The sequence below is a fragment of the Peromyscus eremicus genome, chromosome 7 (genome assembly GCF_949786415.1).
Source record: "Peromyscus eremicus chromosome 7, PerEre_H2_v1, whole genome shotgun sequence".
Lineage (NCBI taxonomy): Eukaryota > Metazoa > Chordata > Mammalia > Rodentia > Cricetidae > Peromyscus > Peromyscus eremicus.
The window spans coordinates 52,546,350-52,566,599 of record NC_081422.1 but is presented as its reverse complement, the minus strand read 5'-3'; the positions used below and the strand labels follow the sequence as shown (position 1 = coordinate 52,566,599).

Here is a 20,250-nt window from a genome sequence, read left to right as displayed (position 1 = left end):
CCTGGATGGGAGTGTAAAGAGCTGAGAACATCCTAGTCCCTCTGACCCTACGGCACAGCACGGCACAGCACGACACAGCACGTAGGGTGGAAAGAGGGAGGCGAGCATCCCTACTCCCCTTTTCACGATGGGAGCAGGGCCTGTGCCAGGCTACAGCCTGGTCCCAGAGCTCCAGGCTGAGCTGCCAGCAACTCCAAGTGGTGCTAATGAGATGCAAATGGAAAGGAGAAGGAAGGGCTTCTGGGAAGGAAGGCCCAGCTGCCAGGACCCAGAGACGACTTTCAGTGCTAACCCCCAGCCCCAGGTAGGAATCGCAGAAGGAGAACCAAGAACTCCCCAAAACCCTAGAGCTGGGCCCTAGACCCTGGGAAGAATTTGATGTCTTCCCACATCTGATTACAGTACAGAACAACAAAGTATGCAATAAGAAAGTACACTAAAGTCTTTTCTCATACGGATATTTCAATGTATGGTTTTTTTTTAAATTATAAACATTTGAATGTAAAATCCGAAACTGTTAAAATCTAGAAGTAAACAGTTTTCCCCAGGATCCTTACATTGGTCTTGGCAATGATTTTTTTTTTTTAATTTGACATCAAAAGTATAAGCAACGAAAGCAAAATAAACAAGTGGGTGACAAGAAGCTGAAAAGCTGTGTCGCAAAGGAAAACCACCACTGACTTAAAGAAGCAGAATGGTCTAAAACGTGTGCACACCACACAGCTAATGAGCAGTCAATGCCCAGAGCATATGGAGCGCTCACACAACCCGGTACGAGAAAACCAACTTGATTTAAAAAGGGCCCTGCTATGATAGCACATGCCTTTGATCCCAGCTACCAGGAGGCAGAGGCAGGCAGATCTCAGGGAGTTCAGGCCAGCCTGGTCTACAAAGTGAGTTCCAGGACAGCCAGGGATACACAGTGAGACCCCTTCTCAAAACAAACAAACAAACAACAATAAAATCCAAAGAAAGAAAAACAGGCAAAGAGGGCTGGAAGTATAGCTCTGTGGTAGCGTGCTTGCCTAACATATACCAAGCCCTGAGTGCTGCACCACATAAAGCTAGCATGATGGCACATACCTGTAATGTCAGCACTTGGCCACTGAGGAAGATCACAAGTTCAAGGTCATCATCCTTGGCTATGCACTAAATTCAAGGCTAGCCCACACTGCATGAAACTGTTTCAAAACAAACAAACAAACATAACAATTGGGTGACAGGTGTAAGAAAAGGTGCTCAGTGCTACTAATGACTACAGATGTCCAAATCAGAACCTGTAGGCCATCCCCACCCACACCTGTTAAGTTGGCTGTTATCAGAAAGACAAGAAGTAGCCAGCATTGGGAAGGTAAAAGTGTTCATCACCAAGTCTGACGACCCGAGTTCAATGCTGGAACCCACATGTAGGAGAGAACTGATTCCCACAAGTTGTTCTCTGACCACACATACACCACAGCACGTGTGCCACTCCACCCCACAAACACTCAGATATACAAAATTAATTAAGTGCAATAAAAATTGCAAATTTTGGTGAGGGTGTGGGAAGAAGGAAATCTCTCTAAACTATGACTAGAAATGCAAATTCATACAGTGGAAAACTCTGTGGAAGCTCCTCAAATGTTAAAAATAGGATTCATATAGAACCATCAATCCTACATCTGTGTACATTTCCGAAGGAAATGAAGTCAGCATCGTAAAGCAGTATCTGCATCCCTGTATTGTTATAGCATCATCACATGAAGATATAGAATGAACATCTACCCATCAATGAGTGGGGAAATGACACACACACATACATGTCATAGGTAACTTCCTCTAACAGGGAAGACATAATGCTAAGTGAAATAAGCCAGGCACAGAAAGACCAATATCACATTATTTCTTTTAATGTGGAATCTCATTGAACTCACAAAACAGAGAGTAAAAGAGTAGTGCCAGGGTCTAGGGATGGAGAAAACAGATGTCAGTCTGAGAGTCCAAACATCCATTTATAAGGTGAATACATTTGGGAATCTACTGTACAGTATGGCAACTGTAGTTAATATTATACTGTAGACTTTAAATGTGGCGAGTCTTAAGCATTCCCACCACATACACACAAAAGGACAACTGTGAAGGGGTGGATGTGTTAGCTTGATCATGGTATCATTCATAGTAGGTAAGTATGTCAAATCCTGGTCTACATGTCTAATATATATTTTTACTTTTCAATTATACCTAAATAAGGCCAGAATACATATATATATATATATACATGCATATATAACTTCTTACTCTAAGAATTTTATCATGTTTTCTGGTGTCCTGAGTCTAGTCATCCATCCAGCTTGGCTTACTGTACTCTGCCTGTCCATACTGGTCCACCTCAGACCAGGGTGGGGATCCTGGGGTTCTTGTCTCAAATTTTTTCTGTCATCTTTGGCTTTATTGCTTTCCCAGCAGGCAGGTTTATAGTTGAGGTGGTTAAGGTGGGGCATGAAGTCCCAAACTACTCACTCATCTGTTTCATTATCAGGAGCTACAAAGGGTTCAGGCTACCTCATCCCTCTGTAGACACTAGCCCCAGCCAGTCCAGTCACCACAGTTGTCTAGTCCAACAGGTCCAGTGGCTTGTTTTATGGTTCTACCAGTCTCTATTCAAGCTGCCTTCCAATCCCACTCACTACCACATGGCAACACTTCTCTCTTGAGTCCCTTGTGGGCACTGTACCTCAACTACATCCAAGAGACATCTCATCTGTGGGCACTGTACCTCAACTACATCCAGGGGACATCTCATCTGTGGGCACTGTACCTCAACTACATCCAGGGACACCTCATCTGTGGGCACTGTACCTCAACTACATCCAGGGACACCTCATCTGTGGGCACTGTACCTCAACTACATCCAGGGACACCTCATCTGTGGGCACTGTACCTCAACTACACCCAAGGGTCATCTCATCTGTGGGCACTGTACCTCAACTACATCCAGGGACATTTCATCTGTGGGGATTGTACCTCAACTACACCCAAGGATCACCTCATCTGTGTGGTCCCCCAGTAGCACTGGTGCCTGGTGACCACTCACTGTCCTTAGAGCCTTTTCTTCTCTTGGCTTCCAGGATACCCTACTCTCACTTCCTCCCTGGCCTTGCTCCTCGTGTCTTCTACGCAGCATTAAATGTTGGCCCACCTTAGTTTCCTCCAAGGCCACACATTCCTAGTATTCCCCATGCCATCTCCTGCCCATCCTGGCATCAGGAATCACACCCCACCCCATTCAATCTATGTCTAAGAATTCGGCCTTATCTCTTGAATTTGGCCATGTCTCTCCACCACTTAGTAGGCCAATGTGTTGTTTTCTCACCTGCTCTAGGTACATCCAATATTGCCACTTCGCCAATTTCCTTCTAAGGCAGGTTTCCCTTTGCTACTGTAGCATCAAAGTGCCAATGTGACCCCATGGCTCCCTACTGTTCCCAGGATGAAGAGAACTCCAGGCCCCACATGGCTGTCTTCACTCGTTGGCTCTTCCAGCTTCCTAGCAGCATGACCCCCCTTCTCTACCTTTGCTCCATAATGGGAATCCTCCAGTTCTTAAGGAAACACTGTCCCTTCCCACCCCAGCCTTTGCACTCCTCTTCAAATTTCACCTCCTCCAAGAAGAGACCCCTGATCTCCCAGGCCAGCATCTCCCCATTGCATACCTCCACAGTACTACAGACTTCCACGGTGATACAGCTCTGATTTTATGTGATTATTCACTCGCTGTTTGGCAGGTCCCACTGATTCCAGGAGCAACCACCAGGTCTCTCTTGTTCACTGTTCTTTTCCCATTACAAAACCTATGGGATGTAGGAAGCTGGAAGCTAGTAATTGCTGAATGAATGGATGGATAGATGGATGGATGGATGGATGGATGGATGGATGGATGGATGGATGGATGGATGGATGCTGTTCTCACTTTGTGTAACTTTGGAAAAGTTGCTTCACCTCTCCATGCCTGAATGCCTCATGTGGGAATGTTCGGAGAGCCTTGAAGATAGTAGTCAGGCAATGGGCGATACTGGCAGGTCCAACGCAAAACATAGAGTAAGGAGTCCTCAGCCAGCACTCACACTGGGCACATGAAACCCACCAGAAAAAAAGCCCCAGGGCAGTAGAAAGAAATCAAACTGGGATCAGGAAGACCCAGAGTCTGGCCCACTGCCCCTGCCTTCCAGTGTGACTGCCAATCAGTCCCTGGTCTTCAAAGTCAGTCTTTCCATGGACCAGGATATGAGTGCCAGCCTCCATGTTGGTACAAGTCTGGTAGCCTGGCTTGCTGTCTAGCCCGGGAAACTGTCTGTTCTTTAGAGCCTAGCTGTATTGCACAAGGCAGATTCCACGCCCAGGTCTGCTGGGCCAGTGCCCAGGCCCCGGGTCTCCCCTAACTTGTCCAGTGTCCAGAACCTATCTCCCAGCCTGGCACAGAAGAACCTGTCAGTCACAGCCCAGCAGGCACCAGGAAGGCAGTGGTCCTGACAGGTGGGGGTACCCCAGTGGGCCGGATGGGGGAGCACCAGGAGATAGCCTGTGGATTCTGACCCCTGGCCAAAGTCTGGGGAAGGATTGCCAGTGCTGGCAGCTGCTGCCTTGACTGCCTGCTGCCCTGAGCTAATGAGTGGGGCAGAGCCAGCCTGGGTGGTTCCTCTGTGCATGTGGCCAGGCCTGGCTCAGCTGAGCTCAGGGTGAGAAACAGGTCAGGGTCAGACAGTCATAGTCAGGAGTGAGCCCTGACCCTGGTCCATATCTTGGTCACAGATGGCTCTGTCCCTTGTGACTGACTGGAAAGGATATTGGAAGTAGACAGTAAAGGTTCCAGTAAGAGGCGAGTTAAAGAACCACATGTTCGAGGCATATGTGCCCAGAGAGTGTGTAGGCTCCAGGCCTCATCTTACATATGGACATCTTGCAGCTCAGAACATTTCTAGGATCCTTGAGGTCACACAGCGAATAGGTCCCCAGGCGAGGATCCAGGATTCCAAAATCCAAAGCCCTTTCTATCTCCCAGCTGAACTGACCTTTTGTGCAGTAGTTTCCCCTCTTGGAGGAGGAGTGTTGGCGTCAAGGCCGTAACAGCCTTCCAAAGACATGCAGTGACCAGCCTGTGCTCTGGACCTACCTGCCCTGCCTGTAGCCAAGGGGCCACAGAGGGTAAGAATCTAAGCAGAGAAGGTAGAAGTCCAGGATAACTCATAGGTGACCTCTGCCTCAACAACCAGAGGGTTGAGCTTAGCAAAATGAACACTAACAGTGACCATACTTGAGGGACAGTTCCAGGAAGAAAGTGGCCCCCGTGTGGTGTGTAACTTGGTCCTGTTTTAAGCTCACCAGCAATCCAGTTCCCTATACACCCCTAACAGCGGGGCCCTGGGAGGGAAGTGATATTGTCCCCTCGAAGAAGCCAAGAAGTCCGAGGCCCTGGAGAGGAAAGGACTGGACTGAAGTGATTGGCTGGCCCTGGAATAGTGCAGATAAAGGTAACAGTTCCTGTCTGACCACTGACTCTAGTAGAGATCAAGGCTCCTTGTCTTCCAGAAGGATGCCCCTGGGGAAAGAGACAAGGCTGGGGAGCAGATCCTGGTGGGCCCTGGGACTCCATCATCCTGGAAGGCCTCAGTCCTGTAGCCCGATTTCCTGCCCACACCTGCTCCATCTGGTTTCACTCTCGAGGCTCAGAGCCTCCAAATTTGTGTTCTGTGAGAACCTCGCAATGTCCCAGAACTGTAAACACAGCTGGTGTCAGTGGGGCTGGCCTGGGACACCCTCACCCCAGCCAGACACTACAGTCTTTCCAGATGTTCCCCCATCAGCTCAGCACAAGGCCCCTGAGGCTTCGTTCTGAAATGAACGTTCAGCCCTGACGGTATGAGCCCTCTCCAGGTCACCAGTCTTCTGAGAAACAGCCAGGGGGGCAATGCTGCCCACCAGAAGCATGCTTGGGAAGAGGGTGAGTAGCAGGGCAGGGAGGGCTCTTTCTGGAGCTCACGGCACATGATGCATAGGCCTCAGAGCTTTTTTCACTGAGCTTGTGCAGAGTCCCTACCAAGCTACTCCCTCCCCAGACATCATGGGCTGCTGGGAGCGCTTGGGCTTCCCTCTAAACTTGGCCTGAATTCCCCCTGCCCTGGCTGGGCCCTGTGGGCTTCAGAAATAGGTGTCTTGTGGTGTAGCGTACAGCAGACATAGGGAGGCCACCTGGCAGAGGCCTCTGGGTCCCATTTCAGCTCCACCTGTCCTTACCTCCCTGTGTCTGTCACCCTCCACCCAGCCACACAGCTTCCATCAGAAGGGACTTCACTAACAACGTCAAAGTTCACACTTTCAGGGCCGGACCTGTGACATAACCCTGAGGTCACTGGTGTGTGATGTAATAGGGTGTAGCAGAGCGTGGCAAAGCCAAGGGCCCTGGCTCCATCAGAGCACCCCCCACCCCACCCCAACACCTGCCTGCTGATTTCCAATTTGGGGGAATTGGGGCTTGTCTACACTGTGTTGAAGTCTAGATTTCTGCGTGAAATCCAGAGCTTGCAATGCAGGCCAAACAGCCCTGGTCAGCTAGAATCTGCAGCGGTCCCTCATAGCTCTCCCCTCCCCGTGCAGCCTAGACTCAATGCCACATCGAGCTGTGCTGACTAGTCTTCTCCTCCCCGAAGAGTCGCTTCCCCTAGCACTGTCCCTTTGCTTGTGTGAGCAGGCGTGGCCTCTTCGAAGCCTCCCTTTTCTCATTTCCGGGATGGCTGGATACCCTTCCCTGCTTCTGGCTGTCCTCTAGCCTCCACACCTGCAAATACTGCTTCCAACTCCATTGTGGCCTCTTCTATGCACAGCTTCTCTCCTTGGAGTCTCTTCCAGGTGTCCTCACACTGCACCCTGAAAGCCCTAGAAGACCTGGGTCCACTTTGTGCCTCCCCTCAGCCCTGTGAATGGACATGTGGACAGAGCTTCCTCACCTTATCTGGTACCATTAGCTACAGGGCACCTTAGTGGAAGAAATGTTTAAGAACAAGTCTGGATCCACAGCAGTGGAGCCAGGAGCCAAGACTCAAATCAACAGCTGGGCACCTGAACCCCAATCCACCTCCTCTGGCCTTTAGTGGGACCAGCCCGGAATCCTCAAAAAAGCTGTGGGATTTACCTCTGGAAAGGATAAAGGGTAAAATTCCTCTCCTCTTCCCACAGGAAGGGGGCTAAGAGGATGGGGGAGGGGCCAGTAGATGTGACCCAGTCTTCCCAAGTATCTCAAAGACCTGAGGACAGTAATCTGGGTGCTGTGAAGATGTTGGAGGAGTTTGGTCCAAAGACTAGCTCAGAACTGTGGCTGGGGACTCAGAAGATGGTCTGTGTGTCTTGGAAAACCAGAGCCAGGATCCAGCTATGAGGCCCTGTGAGAACAGAGAGGCCGGGGTCTGGGCTGGACTCCTGAAGAGGTTTAGTCCCTATAGCCAGGCTTGGCTTCCCCCACCTTTAAGAACAGTCGGCTGGGACAGCCCTTGGGATCCGAGCTTGCCTTCTGCTTCCAGGGCAGAGCTAGGGGCTGAAGCAGTACAGGCAGGGTCCCAGCACCTGAGCCAAGGGTGCCCAGCACAGCTTCAGGAAAAGAGCCGTCTCCATATGCCTTCCCACAACCATCCCTTGTCCTCATTCACATGAAGTTGGGGCCCACTGGCCAAGACTGGGAGGTAAGATATGAGCACCTGACGTGGCCGGTCAGGTCCCTGCTCCTGAAGTCAGTAGTGTACGTGGAAGGAAGGAGCTGGTAAGGTGACCCTGTCCCCACTCCTTTGTCCTCTGTCTACAGTCTTCCCAGAGAACATCTGAACAGGCTCCAGTCCCCAGCATTTGGCCAAGGAGACACCCCAGACCCCAGAACTAGGAATAATAAATCTGAACATTCAGGAAGAATTCTGAGGCTGGGAAGTTCACCTCAGTGTCTGGCCTGGGTCCCTCATGTGCTAAGGCTGCTTATAGAGGCAAGGGGATGCTAGGGGAGTGGATGGTCAATGATTGATCTGTTGAGAGGATCTCAAGACATGAGACCTTCTCAAGTTGTCTCGCTCAGACTCACAGCTTGTCACAGGGACTGTCATTTGCCCACACAGGATTCTGGTGCCTCCCTATCCTAAGAAGGTGACTTCTGAGAGCCTCACCATGATGACCTAGGATAGATGCCCCCTGAGGCTTGCAGGTGAGGCACGCAGCAGGCTGTCTTTGGCCCAGTGCTGCCCCCAGCCTCAGAGACCATCTTTGGGAAACAGGGAAGTTCCTTTTCCAGAAAAGAGAGGATGTGACAATGCCCAGTCCACAGGGTTGACTATAAATTTACCTCAGACATTGTGTTCTGTGGACCACAGTTCCCTCTTGAACCACGTGGGGAGATCCACCCAGTTAACTGAGTTCTGAAAAGAGACAGCATCTCCACCCTCATGAAGGGCTTCTCTAAGAACAGCTGAAGTGGAAAGGGATGAGGTGGAGAGACAAAGTCTCATTTTGGCTTTTGGCTTTTTAAGATGGAATCTTACTATGGAGCCCTGGGCAGCCTAGATCTTACTATGTAGACCAGGCTGGCCTCAAACTTATGGTAAAACCCTCCCAAGTGTGGACTCACAGAGATGCACCACAACACCCAACCTGAACTATAAAGAACTTTTTGGCTTAACCACATTTCCTTCCTGTTCCCGAAGCTAAGTCACTTCCTATAGATGGCAGAGTTAGTTTCCTGTTGGTAGGGGATCCCTGACCTCAGCTTATACTTTCCTAGTTCCAGAGTCATCCTGTGGATGAAGGCTCTCCTAGGTTGCTTCCATGCTGCCATAAACACTATGACCAAAGGCAACTTGGAAAAGAAAAGGTTCATTTCAGCTTACAGGTTACAGTTCATCACGAGGGAGGTCAAGGCAGGAGCTGCAGGCAGGTGCTTAAGCAGAAACCAATGGAAGACTGCTTCTTACTGGCTGGCTTGCTGTGGCTTCCTGAGCTACATTTCTTATATAATCCATGCCCAAGGATGACGCTGCCCACAGTGGACTGGGCTCTCCTACATCGGCTAGCAATCCAGAAATCCATAGAGCAATCTGATGGAGGAGATTCCTTAATTAAGATTCCCTCTTCCCAGGTATGTCTAAGTTTATGTCAAGTTGACAAAAACTAACCACAGAGGCCCACCAGGTGTTGTTGTTATACCATCAGCAATTAGTGATGGTTCATTAGTCTGTAATTAATCAATGAAACTCGGGATGAGAGCCCATCACTTTGCAGAAGAAAACAGCTCCATTTATGCCCTAAGTGACAGGCTCTGGTTAGCCTGGAGCCCACAAGGACTTGAACAGCATTGGAGTCAGAGGAGGGATACATGAAATGGGGGTCTGACTGTTGGGCTGGGTCTGAAATGAGAGAGGAAAGAGAAGGGGCTTTGGATTGGACTCTACCTGTCTCAGATCAACCCCTCTCCTCTTTAATGATTCCCTGGGCATAGCTTCTTGCCTAGGAGTTCCACGTGGTTTAGCCGAGGCCACAGGAGTCAGGGCTGTTCCTTCCTTTATGTGACCTCAGAGGACCCTGAAGGTGGGCCTGGAATAAAGAAAACTCCAGAAAGGACTCATTCAGGAGGCCCAAAAGCCTGACTGCCCAAGCCTGCCCCTCCCGTGACTTGCCATGAGCCAGCTCCTGACCTCCTACAAGTCTGTAAGCCTTCCCCATGGAAAGGTCCTCTTCCTGGGGACATCTCTGTGATCCCTGCCTCCTCCAGACATCTTCCCTTGCCAGCCATGGTAGGTGAGCTCAGAGACAGGAATGTAACCATTGACCCACTCTGCAGAGGCTAGCTCTGTAGCTCCTACCCCTGTTGCAGAAGATTGACCTTGGAGAGAGGTCTTCAGGCTGATAAGTGTGTTCCAGGAGGAAGGTAGACTTGAGGCCTGGGAGTCTGGCTGCTACTTGCCTCCTAGAGGGTGAGGAACCTGGTGTCCTTGGCTCTGGGGCTGACTTGAAGGAGCCTGGTGTGGTGGGGGCGGGGGTTGCCTGGTCTTCTCTAGATAGTCAGGCCCAACCACACACCTGGCAGCTGACCTCAAGGACACCTAGCCTGAACCTGTCTTCCCACCTCCCTCTAGGTCCTCCAGGAGAGCCATCAACAGAGTCATAGTGGACCCCTTTGAAAGCTAGCAGGACCGTTAGTCCGCCATGCACCCATCTAAAGACCTGTCCTTCATTTATCCTTCTCAAGGCCTGCTAGAGTGCCTCCTGCCGCCGCTGGGTATTTCTGGTAACATTGCTTTGGCCCTCCTCCTCCTCCTAAGAGCTTTCTAGGTCTCCAGCAACCAGAACAGACCGAATTGGGGCCCTCCCCCTTTGCTTTGCTCTCCTGGTGAGCTGTCCTGGGATTGGCATTCTGGATATGCCTCCCCACCCCCACCCCCACCCCACCCCCCGCCCTCGTGCAGTTTGCTTTGAAGTTCTGAAAGGACTGGGAGGCCCAAAGGACTGTGGGGCAAATGGGGGGTTCAGGTTCAGATGGGACTGGAAGACAGCAGAGGCAGCAGGAAGCTAACAGCCAGCCATGGAAGTAAGGACAGGGATGGAGATGGTGAAGGTACCAGAGACCTGGCTCAGTCTGTAAAGCTGAGCAAGCATGAGGACCTGATCAGATCAATCCCCAGCACCCATGTCTGCTGATTTTCCACATCTCCACCCCGCAGCAGTAGCAGGCACTGCATTTTCCCTTAGTCATGACCTTGAAGGAAAAAAAACAAAAACAAAAACAAAAAAACAAAAAACAAAAAACAAAAAGCAAGAAGCTTCTCACTGCCTCCCACTCCCAGCTGTGCTTGCACTTGGCCCTTCGCACCCACCGCGCTGGGGTGGGAGCTTCAGGTAACACAGGCTTAGAGGCCTGGAGTTTGTCAGACACACTCCTCTTCTACCCTGGGGGAAGTGTGGGCCTTTGGAGACAGGGTTGTGTTTTCCTATAGCTTGGGGCCCAGGGTAGCTGCATTCCTCCTCTTCACCCAACCCCAGTCCCATCCTGCTGAGACTGAGCTAGGTCTAAGCCCTGAGAAAATAGGCACCAGTCCCTCCAGCCCCTGACTGCAGTTTGTCAGGCTGTTTAGCAAGGGCAAGCCTTTGGAGATAGAGAGAGAGGAGCCTTAAACCTTGTAGACAGCTGAAAGGCATGTCGGTCTTAGAGAGGGCCCCTGGGCCCTGAAGTTGTACTGGGAGACCTGAGCTGCTAGCCTGGGGACCTAGAACTCGGCCAGGTGCCAAGATCCCAGTGCAGGACTGGGACTGGGACTCAGGAGTCAACTGGTCTCCTGCTTCCACTCTGGGAGGAATCAGAGTGCTCTCTCCACCCCCAACTCCAGTTCTAGATTCTCATCAAGGCTCCAAGGAGTCAGTCAGCTGTGCCAGGAAAAGCCATTACCCTGACAGACTCTCCCACCTGCTAAAAGCTTCCTCCGCCGCCCCCCACCTTCTCCCCTGGGCCTCCCTCCTCCTTCCCTTCATCTCACTCACCTACCCTGACCACCTCTTGGCTAGGCTGGGGGAGACTTAACTCTTTCTGGTCCTAAGGGAAAGCTCCGTCTAACTTCCCACATCTGTTAACTCTGACTTGTTCCTGCAAAACCCCTGAAGCATGAATAGAGGAGGAGAGAGGGCAGGAGTTGGAGGGAGAAGAAGGGCTGTCGAGGGACTGGTCATGGGTTCCGATCTCAACCCTGTCACTGGCCGAAAGTCCACACCCTTGGCTTGATATTTTCTATGCACATGGAGTCACTTGAAAATCCCTAAGAGGCCCCCAAGGATGAGCCTGTGCGGGGGCAGATTTGTGATGTGTGCCGTGGAGGAGGGCCTGCTTTCCTTCCTGCGTGTCCTTAGTTCACCCACGTTTCCACCGCCATCCTGCTGTCTTCCTCTGCCTCTGTCAGAGGTACAGAGCCCCAGTGCGGGAGGCTGAGGTGTCTCTGTGCACTTAACATCAGTGCGGTGGGCTGATGGCAAAGCCTGGGAGCTCACAAGTCTCTGGCTTTGCCAGTGTAGCTATATAAGAGAGAGAAAGGAAGTACAGAACGGCAGGAAGAGCTCATGGGGCACCCTCAGTCAGCCATGGTCACAGAGATAGGACAAAGGGATGGCAGAGGGGGAGGTGCACCAGAACTCCCCTGCTGGTACGTGGTGTAGCTCCCCTCCCAAAGGCTGGGGTCGCAGACTGCTCACCCATGATTGCGGCAGTCACTGTAGCAACATCATTTACAGGCTGAAAATAACACAAGGGTATTAACTCTTTCATTGAGCTTTCTAAGGACCCTGGATCTCTGGGAGACTCGTCTCCCACACCTATGGGTTATACTGTGCTCCTGCCTCACCTGCACACCCTGCCCCTGATAGCCTGAGTGTTCAGGGGCCATGAAGCTCTCCCTCCTGCCCTATGCCCAGCGTCCAGTGTCCACCCCAGAGTTCTGTGGGTAGGGAAATAGTATACCCCATTGAAGGGGTTCAGAACTGAGGTGTCAGGGGCAGCCTGGAACTCTGGGCCACACACTTGGAGAAATGAAAGCCAGGAGTGAGCAGCTTAGGTGGGTGGTCCAGGGCCAACTGTTACCCAGAAGCATTCTCCCATTGAACAGACCTCCAGAGAAGAGGGTCCAGATGGGGTCCCTCATATAGGCACCTGCCAGGAGCCCTCTTTGGCAAGGGGCAGGAAATCAGACAGATATGACATCTGTCCTGCTCTCACTTTGAGCTTCTGGCTCCTGCACCTAAGCAAAGGCCTCAGTAGTGGCCAGCGAGATGGTGTGGCCACCAAACAGGACAGCTAAGGGGAGAGGCCTGGCATTCATTGAGCCCAGGATGGCATGAGTGTCTATATGGGGAGAGCTGCCCACTTTCTGTCTACCCTCTCAGCACAGTGGAGCCCAGGAAGGGGTCACAGCAGGCAGGAAGCCTCCCTCTAACTCAATTGCCCCTCCTCTCCAGAAAAACCACATCAGAGGAAGCCACCGCTCCCAGCCCCAAAGCAGTGACCTCTGTGACCTCAGAACCCACCAGAGCACCCATCTGGGGGGACACAGTGAAAGTGGAGATCCAGGCAGAGGATGCAGGACGAGAAGGTGAGACTGGGGGCTGGGGGCTGGCTGTGGGAGGTGCAGTGAACATAGGCCCACCAGCCATGGAAAGCAAAAGCAGCCTCCTCCCAACACAGCTGGAGATCACCTGAGCGCCTCCCTGGACTCCGATAAAAGCATTTAAAAAAAAAATCATAATCCCATCACGCCTCATCTCCCCAGCCTGCTGGAAAAATGAGTTGTTCCACATAAATGAATTATCCAGACAATGTGAGCTTATCGTTTTTTATGACGGTTGTTATTCTTTTCATGGTTGTTATTACTGCCATGTCCCACTGAAATGGCACGTTATAGTCTTGTGGCATGTCCCCACGCATCCATCATTAGAGTCACCACCTCCTAAGAGGAGCTATGCTATTTGGAAGAGAATACTGAGGCGTAGGGCATTTAAATAACACAAGTGCTGGGTAAGCATAGACAGACTAGGCATCTCAGATCACTGGAGCTCCAGGTTCTAGCCGAGTTTGGGTTTGTTTGATTAATGCCTCTAGCTAGAAGGGATCTTTGTCCCTGGCTAGTCCTCCCTTGGACTTGGACCAGGTACCAGTATACACACTTGCAAGTGAGCCCTGTGTGTTTCTCACTATGAGACCATCTAATATCTACCCCCAAGTGAGAGGTTGGGCTGAGCATACTGAAGTACTGACTGCTGGTGCCAGAACTGCTTGGGAGCACTAGCGCTGGGCAGCCTGGGAGCACGGGCACTGGGCAGCCTGGGAGCACGGGCACTGGGCAGCCTGGGAGCACGGGCACTGGCCAGCCTGGGAGCACGGGCACTGGCCAGCCTGGGAACACTAGCAGCACAGAGCAGAGGTCCCCCGCCATGTCCCTGGACTCAGCTAGTCAGATCAGCATCCCCACTTCTTGCAGGCGGATTTACTGTCCTCCTTGTTCACCTCACAGAGCCAAAAGCTGACTATCAAGAGACTGCAGTGGGGGGGGGGGGTAACACTTTGGGTTCCCACACACGGGGAGAAGGCTAGCTGTAGTTTCCTTCCTGTAAAAAGGAAGAAGTGGAGCTGTGGGGATGGTTTGAGAAGATATAAAAGAGAAGAAAAAAAAACATCCTGGGATTTCACACAGATACACATATGTGCTTGTACACTCACACTTTTGTGGGGGTCTGTGTGCTGGCTCCTGTGTTTATGTGAACGCCATTGCATAGTATTGCTGTCTGTGCTGTAGTCACCTCTCCCTCTGTGCGTGTGCGTGTGTGTGTGTGTGCATGTGTGCGTGTGTGTGTGTGTGTGTGTGTGTGTGTGTGTGTAAGTTAGTAGTGGCGGTAGGTGGGCCCTGCCTTCTGCCATGCACAACTTCAGGTGAGATGTGGAAGGGTGTGATGAGGTCAGTAGTCCCGAGTCTTTTGTGTAGCCAGAGGTAAGACGAGTTGCAGCAGAGACAAGAGGAACAGGAGGGTGAGGAGGCCACATGAATCAGAGAATATTGGCAGGCGCCTCTTTACAGACTGAAGTCGCTTGTTGGAACCTAGTTGGAACTGGTTGCTGTGGTGATATCTACAGCGGGTAGGGAATTGGGGGCCAGGCCAAGAGGCAAGAGGATTGGGGGGAGGTAGCTGGAGAACATGTTAATGAAAAGCAAAGGGGAATTTTAGACCCTGGGTCAAGGCCAAAGTGGGCGGGCAGCCAAAATGGCTTGTTGGCCACACAAAAGGAGTGGTGGGAAGCGGAAGGGCTCAGTGCCCAAACAGGAAGCTGATGAAGCGTGTTTGAAACAAGAAGACAAGATCGTGGAAGGAATGGCTGTCCATTCCCCCAGTTACAGCCCAAGGCCAGCTTCCTGCAAAAACAGGGTGTCCCAAGATAGGTAGATGCAGGGTCCCATAAAATCTTGATTAGTTTGGGGAACTCAGAGTCCATGGGGAGTGGGTATGTGTTTACAGCTTCCTGGGCTACTGTTGTCGGATCTTGGCTAGGAGTTCTGGGATCCCCCTGCAGTCTTCCCAGGTCTGCTCAGGGATGGGTGAGTGTGTGGAGAGCTGCAGATGGTTAGCAGGGGGAAACTGGTGAGAGCCAGGGCAGGGCAGGGAGATGGAGGGAGGGAGGTCCTCATTTATAAGTCCTGCCTCAGAAATCTTAGGAATTGGATAAGATTTCTTCCTTTTCTGTTTGGTAATAAAGTATTAATGGTATACAGAAGCCCAGAGGGGCTAAATGACTTCCTAGAGGCCAGAAAGCAAATTAGCACCTTGGTAAGAGAACTCGGACCTGCTCACTTCAAATCCTGGATTTGTTATACTTTCTTCTGGTCAATTGCAGGACCTTCCAGTGTCTCTTTCCTTCTGGGTGTGGGTCCCGTGTAGCCCACTCTTGGCAAGCGGCTTCCCCTCTCTGTGTGTTCAGGGTGGCTGTAAGGAAGAATACTGAGAAAGAAAGAATGGCTTCCTACCCTCTAGTCACCCCGCTGCGGGTGGGGGGGGGGGGCGCACAGGGCTGGGGCAGCTGTCCGTGGTGCTTAAATGTGCTCTCGGGAAGGGTAGCCCTCAAGCATTGTCCTCCCTAGCCCATCTTCCTCTGTATCTCTTTTAGCTTCTCTTTCTTCCAGCTCTATCTTCCCTCCCCATCCCTTTACCCTTCTCCTCTTTCCTCATTCCCCATCTCTTTCTTCTTCTAAAACAAACAACAAACAAAAAAAAAACAACAAAAAACAAACAAACAGATTTCCAAGAACAGGAAAATGCATCAAGTCACTGAATTCAGCCTCTTTGCCACCCATCTCCTAGCTTGTGATGCTGATCCAGTTCCATGGGCCCTCTGAGTGCCACCGATCATATTTGAGAGAGAAAGATGATGATGCTTGCCATCAGAATTCATAGGAATAATAGCTATATACTTGTGATCACCATGCCTGGAACACAGCAGGTGCTCATGAGTGGGCACCATGATCATTTCCAGGATGCTGGCTTTCTCAAAGTTTATCCTGATTTTAGGAGACAATGTGGTCTCTGGGAAATGTTTACTAAATGGTGTGTTGATCTTCATTCTAATTTCTTTGGAGTAGAGACTGGAAAAAATGGCTCAGTGTTTAAAAGCACCTGCTGCTATTGCAGAGGACCTGGACTCAGTTCCCAGCAGCCACATGGCAGCTCACATCTGCTGTGGCTTAGTTAGCGTTTCTATTGCTATAAAGAGATACCATGACCACAGCAACTCTTAAAGAGGAAAACATTTAATCGGCGTGACTTGCTTACAGTTTCAGAAGCTTAGTCCATTATTATCATGGTGAGACATAGTGGCATGCAGGCAGACATAGTGCTGGAGAAGGAGCTCAGAATTCTACATCTTGATCCAAAAGCAACAGGAAGTGAACTGAGACATTGGACATGGCTTGAGCATATATGAGACCCCAAAACCTGCCTCCACAGTGACATACTTCCTCCAACAAGGGCATACCTACTCCAACAAAGCCATATCTCCTAATAGTGCCACTCCCTATGAGCTTATGGAGTCAATTACATTTGAAATACCAAGTTCCACTCACTGATCCCCATAAACTTGTAACAATATCATAAGGCAAAATGCATTTAATCCAATTTCAAAAGTCCCCATAGTCTATCACAGTCTCAACAATGTTTTAAAGTCCAAAGTCTCTTCTGAGGTTCATGCAGTCTCTTAACTGTAATCCACTATAAAATCAAAATTAAAAAGCAGATCACATGCTTCCAACATATAATGGCACAGGATATACATTATCATCCCAAAATACAGGGAAGAGAGCATGATGAGGAAATTCTAAACCAAAGCAAGATCAAAAACCAGCTGGGCAAACTCCAAACTCTGCATCTCCATGTCTGATGTCAAAATGCTCTTCAGAACTTAAACTCCTTCTAGCTTCATTCACTGCAACACACTTCTCTCTCTTGGGCTGGCTCCACTCCCTGTTTGCAGCTCTCCTCAGCAGGTATCCCACAGCTCTGGCATCTCCAGCATTTTAGGGTCTCCAAGTCAATCCAGGCTTCAACTCCACAGCTTCATGCAATGGCCTCTCTAGGCCTCCATTCAGAGATACCCCTGACACATGCTTAGCTTCAGCAGCTCTCCTTAGTCACTGAGGAATAATGGAGGAATATTCCATTACCCCTCTCTTCTATCCTTAAAGCCAGAACCATGGGATTGAAGCTGCCAAGTTCTGCTGCTTGCTGGGACTAGACCATGGCCCCCTTGTTCAGTTACATCTTGACCAGCTTTCCTTCACTGCCTAAGCTTGGCTGTCCTGAAACTGGATCTGTAGACCAGGCTGGCCTCAAACTCAGAGATCTGCCATTATAAGTCTTCATTAGAGTGACCACTAATAACCGCATGACAGAGTCTATACTAGGCTGCTTTGAGATTTCCTCTACCAATGAAATTAATCCAAAACTCTTCACTTTAGCCCCAGTCAGTCTTCAGACAAGGGCAAAAAGCAGCCACATGCTTCACCAAAATATCATAAGAATGCTCTCTAGGCCACATATTAATATTATTCTCCACATATTAATATTCTTCTCCTCTGAAACATCTGGAGCTGTGCCCCCACAGTTCATCAAATCACCCTCAGTACCACTGTCTTCTATGTCCTACCAGTATGGCCCATTAAGCAGCACTTAAAGCATTCAACTGCTTTTCTAATCCACAGCCCCAAGTTCTATATTCTTTCAAATAAAAACATTATCAGGCCTATCACAGCAATACCCCAGTCCCTGGTACCAACTTCTGTCTTAGTTAGGGTTTCTATTGCTATAAAGAGACACCATGAGCATGGCAACTATTATAGAGGAAAACATTTAATTCGGGTGGCTCACAGTTCAGAGGTTTAGTCTATTATCATCATGGTGGGGCATGGTGGCAGGCAGGCAGACATGGTGCTGGAAAAGGAGCTGAGAGTTCTACATCTTGATCCAAAGGCAACAGGAAGTGAACTGAGGCACTGGGCCTGGCTTGAGCATATATGAGACCCCAAAACCTAACTCTACAGTGACACACTTCCTCCAACAAGGTCATACGTACTCCAGCAAAGCCACACCTCCTAATAGTGCCACTCCCTATGAGCTTCTAGGAGGCCAATTATATTCAAACTACCACACCACACTCCAGTTCCAGGGAATCTGACACCTTCTTCTGGCTTTTGCAGGCACAAGGCTCTCAAATGGTGCACATGCGTACATGTAGGCAACACTCATTCACAAAAAAATGAAAATAAATCAATTTTAACCTCCCAAAAGTACTGAATTTACTTGGAGTAGGCTTTTTTAATTATTATTTTTATTTTATGAGTGTGGGTGTTTTGTCTGCCTGCATGTCTGTGCATCACATGCATGCAGTGTCGGTGGAGGCCAGGAGGGGACATCAGATCTGGAACTGGAGTTACCAGTGTTGTTAGTTGCCATGTAGGTGCTGGAAATTGAACTCAGGTCTTCTGGAGAGCTGCTAGTACTCTTGACACTGAGCCATCTCTCCAGCCCCATGGAGTGGACTTTTATAGGTTCTTTTATTGAGAGCTTTCTTGAGTAGATTGTTTTTCTTTACTGAGCCTCTGTTTCCCTACCTAAAACATATGGGACACACTCCTGAAGAGCTGGTGTGAGTGCCTATGACTAAGGGAGGGGGTCTTAGTCCTGCAGGTGGCACTATTACTGCTTGCCTGTAACACTGTGCTCACATATGTCTATTGCCTCATGGAACTGGCCTTGGTCCGATGTTACCATTCTGGGGCTCAGAGGTTCTTCACATTTGGAGGTTCTAACAGCACATGACATGGAGTCTTGCCCTGGATAGAAATGCAGATAATGCCTGGGGGGTTATAGGCACATGTGTGTTTCCTACATGTACATAATGCCTGGGGGCTTAGATGCACATATGTGTTCCCTACATGTACATGTGTTGTGTGACTTTCCCTGGGGAAACAAATGCGTTTACCCCCAGGTGGTGTACCATGACAATCTAATGATTCCTCTCAAGTCCAGCTTGATGGACCAGAAAGTTTATTTAGGTTACTTCAAGGAAGGAGTTACTCTATTAGTTTCCTTCCCTATTGCTGTAACAAAACACTGGCCAATAACAACTTGGGGAAGAAAGGGTTTATTTGACTTACAGGTTACAGTCCATCATCAGGGGAAACCAAGGCAGGAACTCAAAACAGTAGCTGAGACAAAAATCAATAGAGGAAGTCTGCTTACTGGCTTGCTCACTACTTTTCTTATACAAACCACGCCCATCTGCCTAAGGATGGTACCACCCACAGTGGCCTATATCAACTAGCAATTAAGAACATGCCCCAAAGACATGCCTACAATTCAATATGATGGAGGCAGTCCCCAACTGGTGGTCCTTCTTCCCACATGACTCTAGTTTGTGCCAACTTGACAAAAACTAACCAGTGCAGTTACATGAGCATGGGTGACTCAAAGGCAGTGGTATCACTGAAAAGCTCACCCTCAGCATGGGAGGCCACTCACAAAGGCTGCATCAGTGGATCTTCTGGCCCAGCCTGCAGGCAGCTCCACCAGAGTCTCCTTCTACCAGTAATTGTGGACTGCTCTTATAGTTTTAGAGAGGGGCTTGTGAGTGTTGTAATTTTCTGAGCCTTTTCATTACATAGTTTTCCTGAGTTTTATGAGTCTCCCTCCTCCCTCCAGAAGGGAGTGTTTAATTCTGTGAAAATGGCCACACAAGGAAAGGCATGCGTTCCTCCATGTGTTCCGTCACCTGGCTGTCTCAGCAATGTTCCTGCTTCTCACTGTCTCCCATCACTGGGAAAGCTCCTTCCCCACCCCCCACTCTCTCCAGGTGTCATCCTCAAGGTGATGGACAACAATAAGAAGGAGGAGCTGGTGTCCTATGAAATCCCCATTAAATACCTGCGTGTATTCCACCCATACCACTTTGAGTTTAAAAAGGTAAGCCCAAGCAAGCCCTGGGCTCTGAGCCTAACCTCTGGCTCAGTAGGGGAGATCTGATGGGAAGTAAGTGCTTTGATATTCCCAAATATTCTCTAAGAATAGAGTTGAGGGTGGGCCCAGGTCATGCTCCTTCCAAGCCAGAGATATGGAGCATACATTTGGTAGGCAAAACATTCTCCAGAATGAACCCTGTCAGGGGGACAACTG

At 49.9% G+C, this 20,250-nt stretch overlaps 1 protein-coding gene across 5 annotated transcripts in view; it reads left to right on the top strand.

Annotated features, from left to right (window-relative positions):
- Window positions 1–20,250, top strand: part of Ccdc33 (coiled-coil domain containing 33) — a 101,919-nt gene that overhangs the window by 23,055 nt on the left and 58,614 nt on the right. For all 5 annotated transcript variants that reach the window (XM_059267989.1, XM_059267993.1, XM_059267991.1 and 2 more), the window contains 2 exons: window positions 13,000–13,133; window positions 19,931–20,040. In XM_059267989.1, the coding sequence (XP_059123972.1) occupies window positions 13,000–13,133; window positions 19,931–20,040 (244 nt within the window). The remainder of the gene's footprint in view (window positions 1–12,999; window positions 13,134–19,930; window positions 20,041–20,250) is intronic.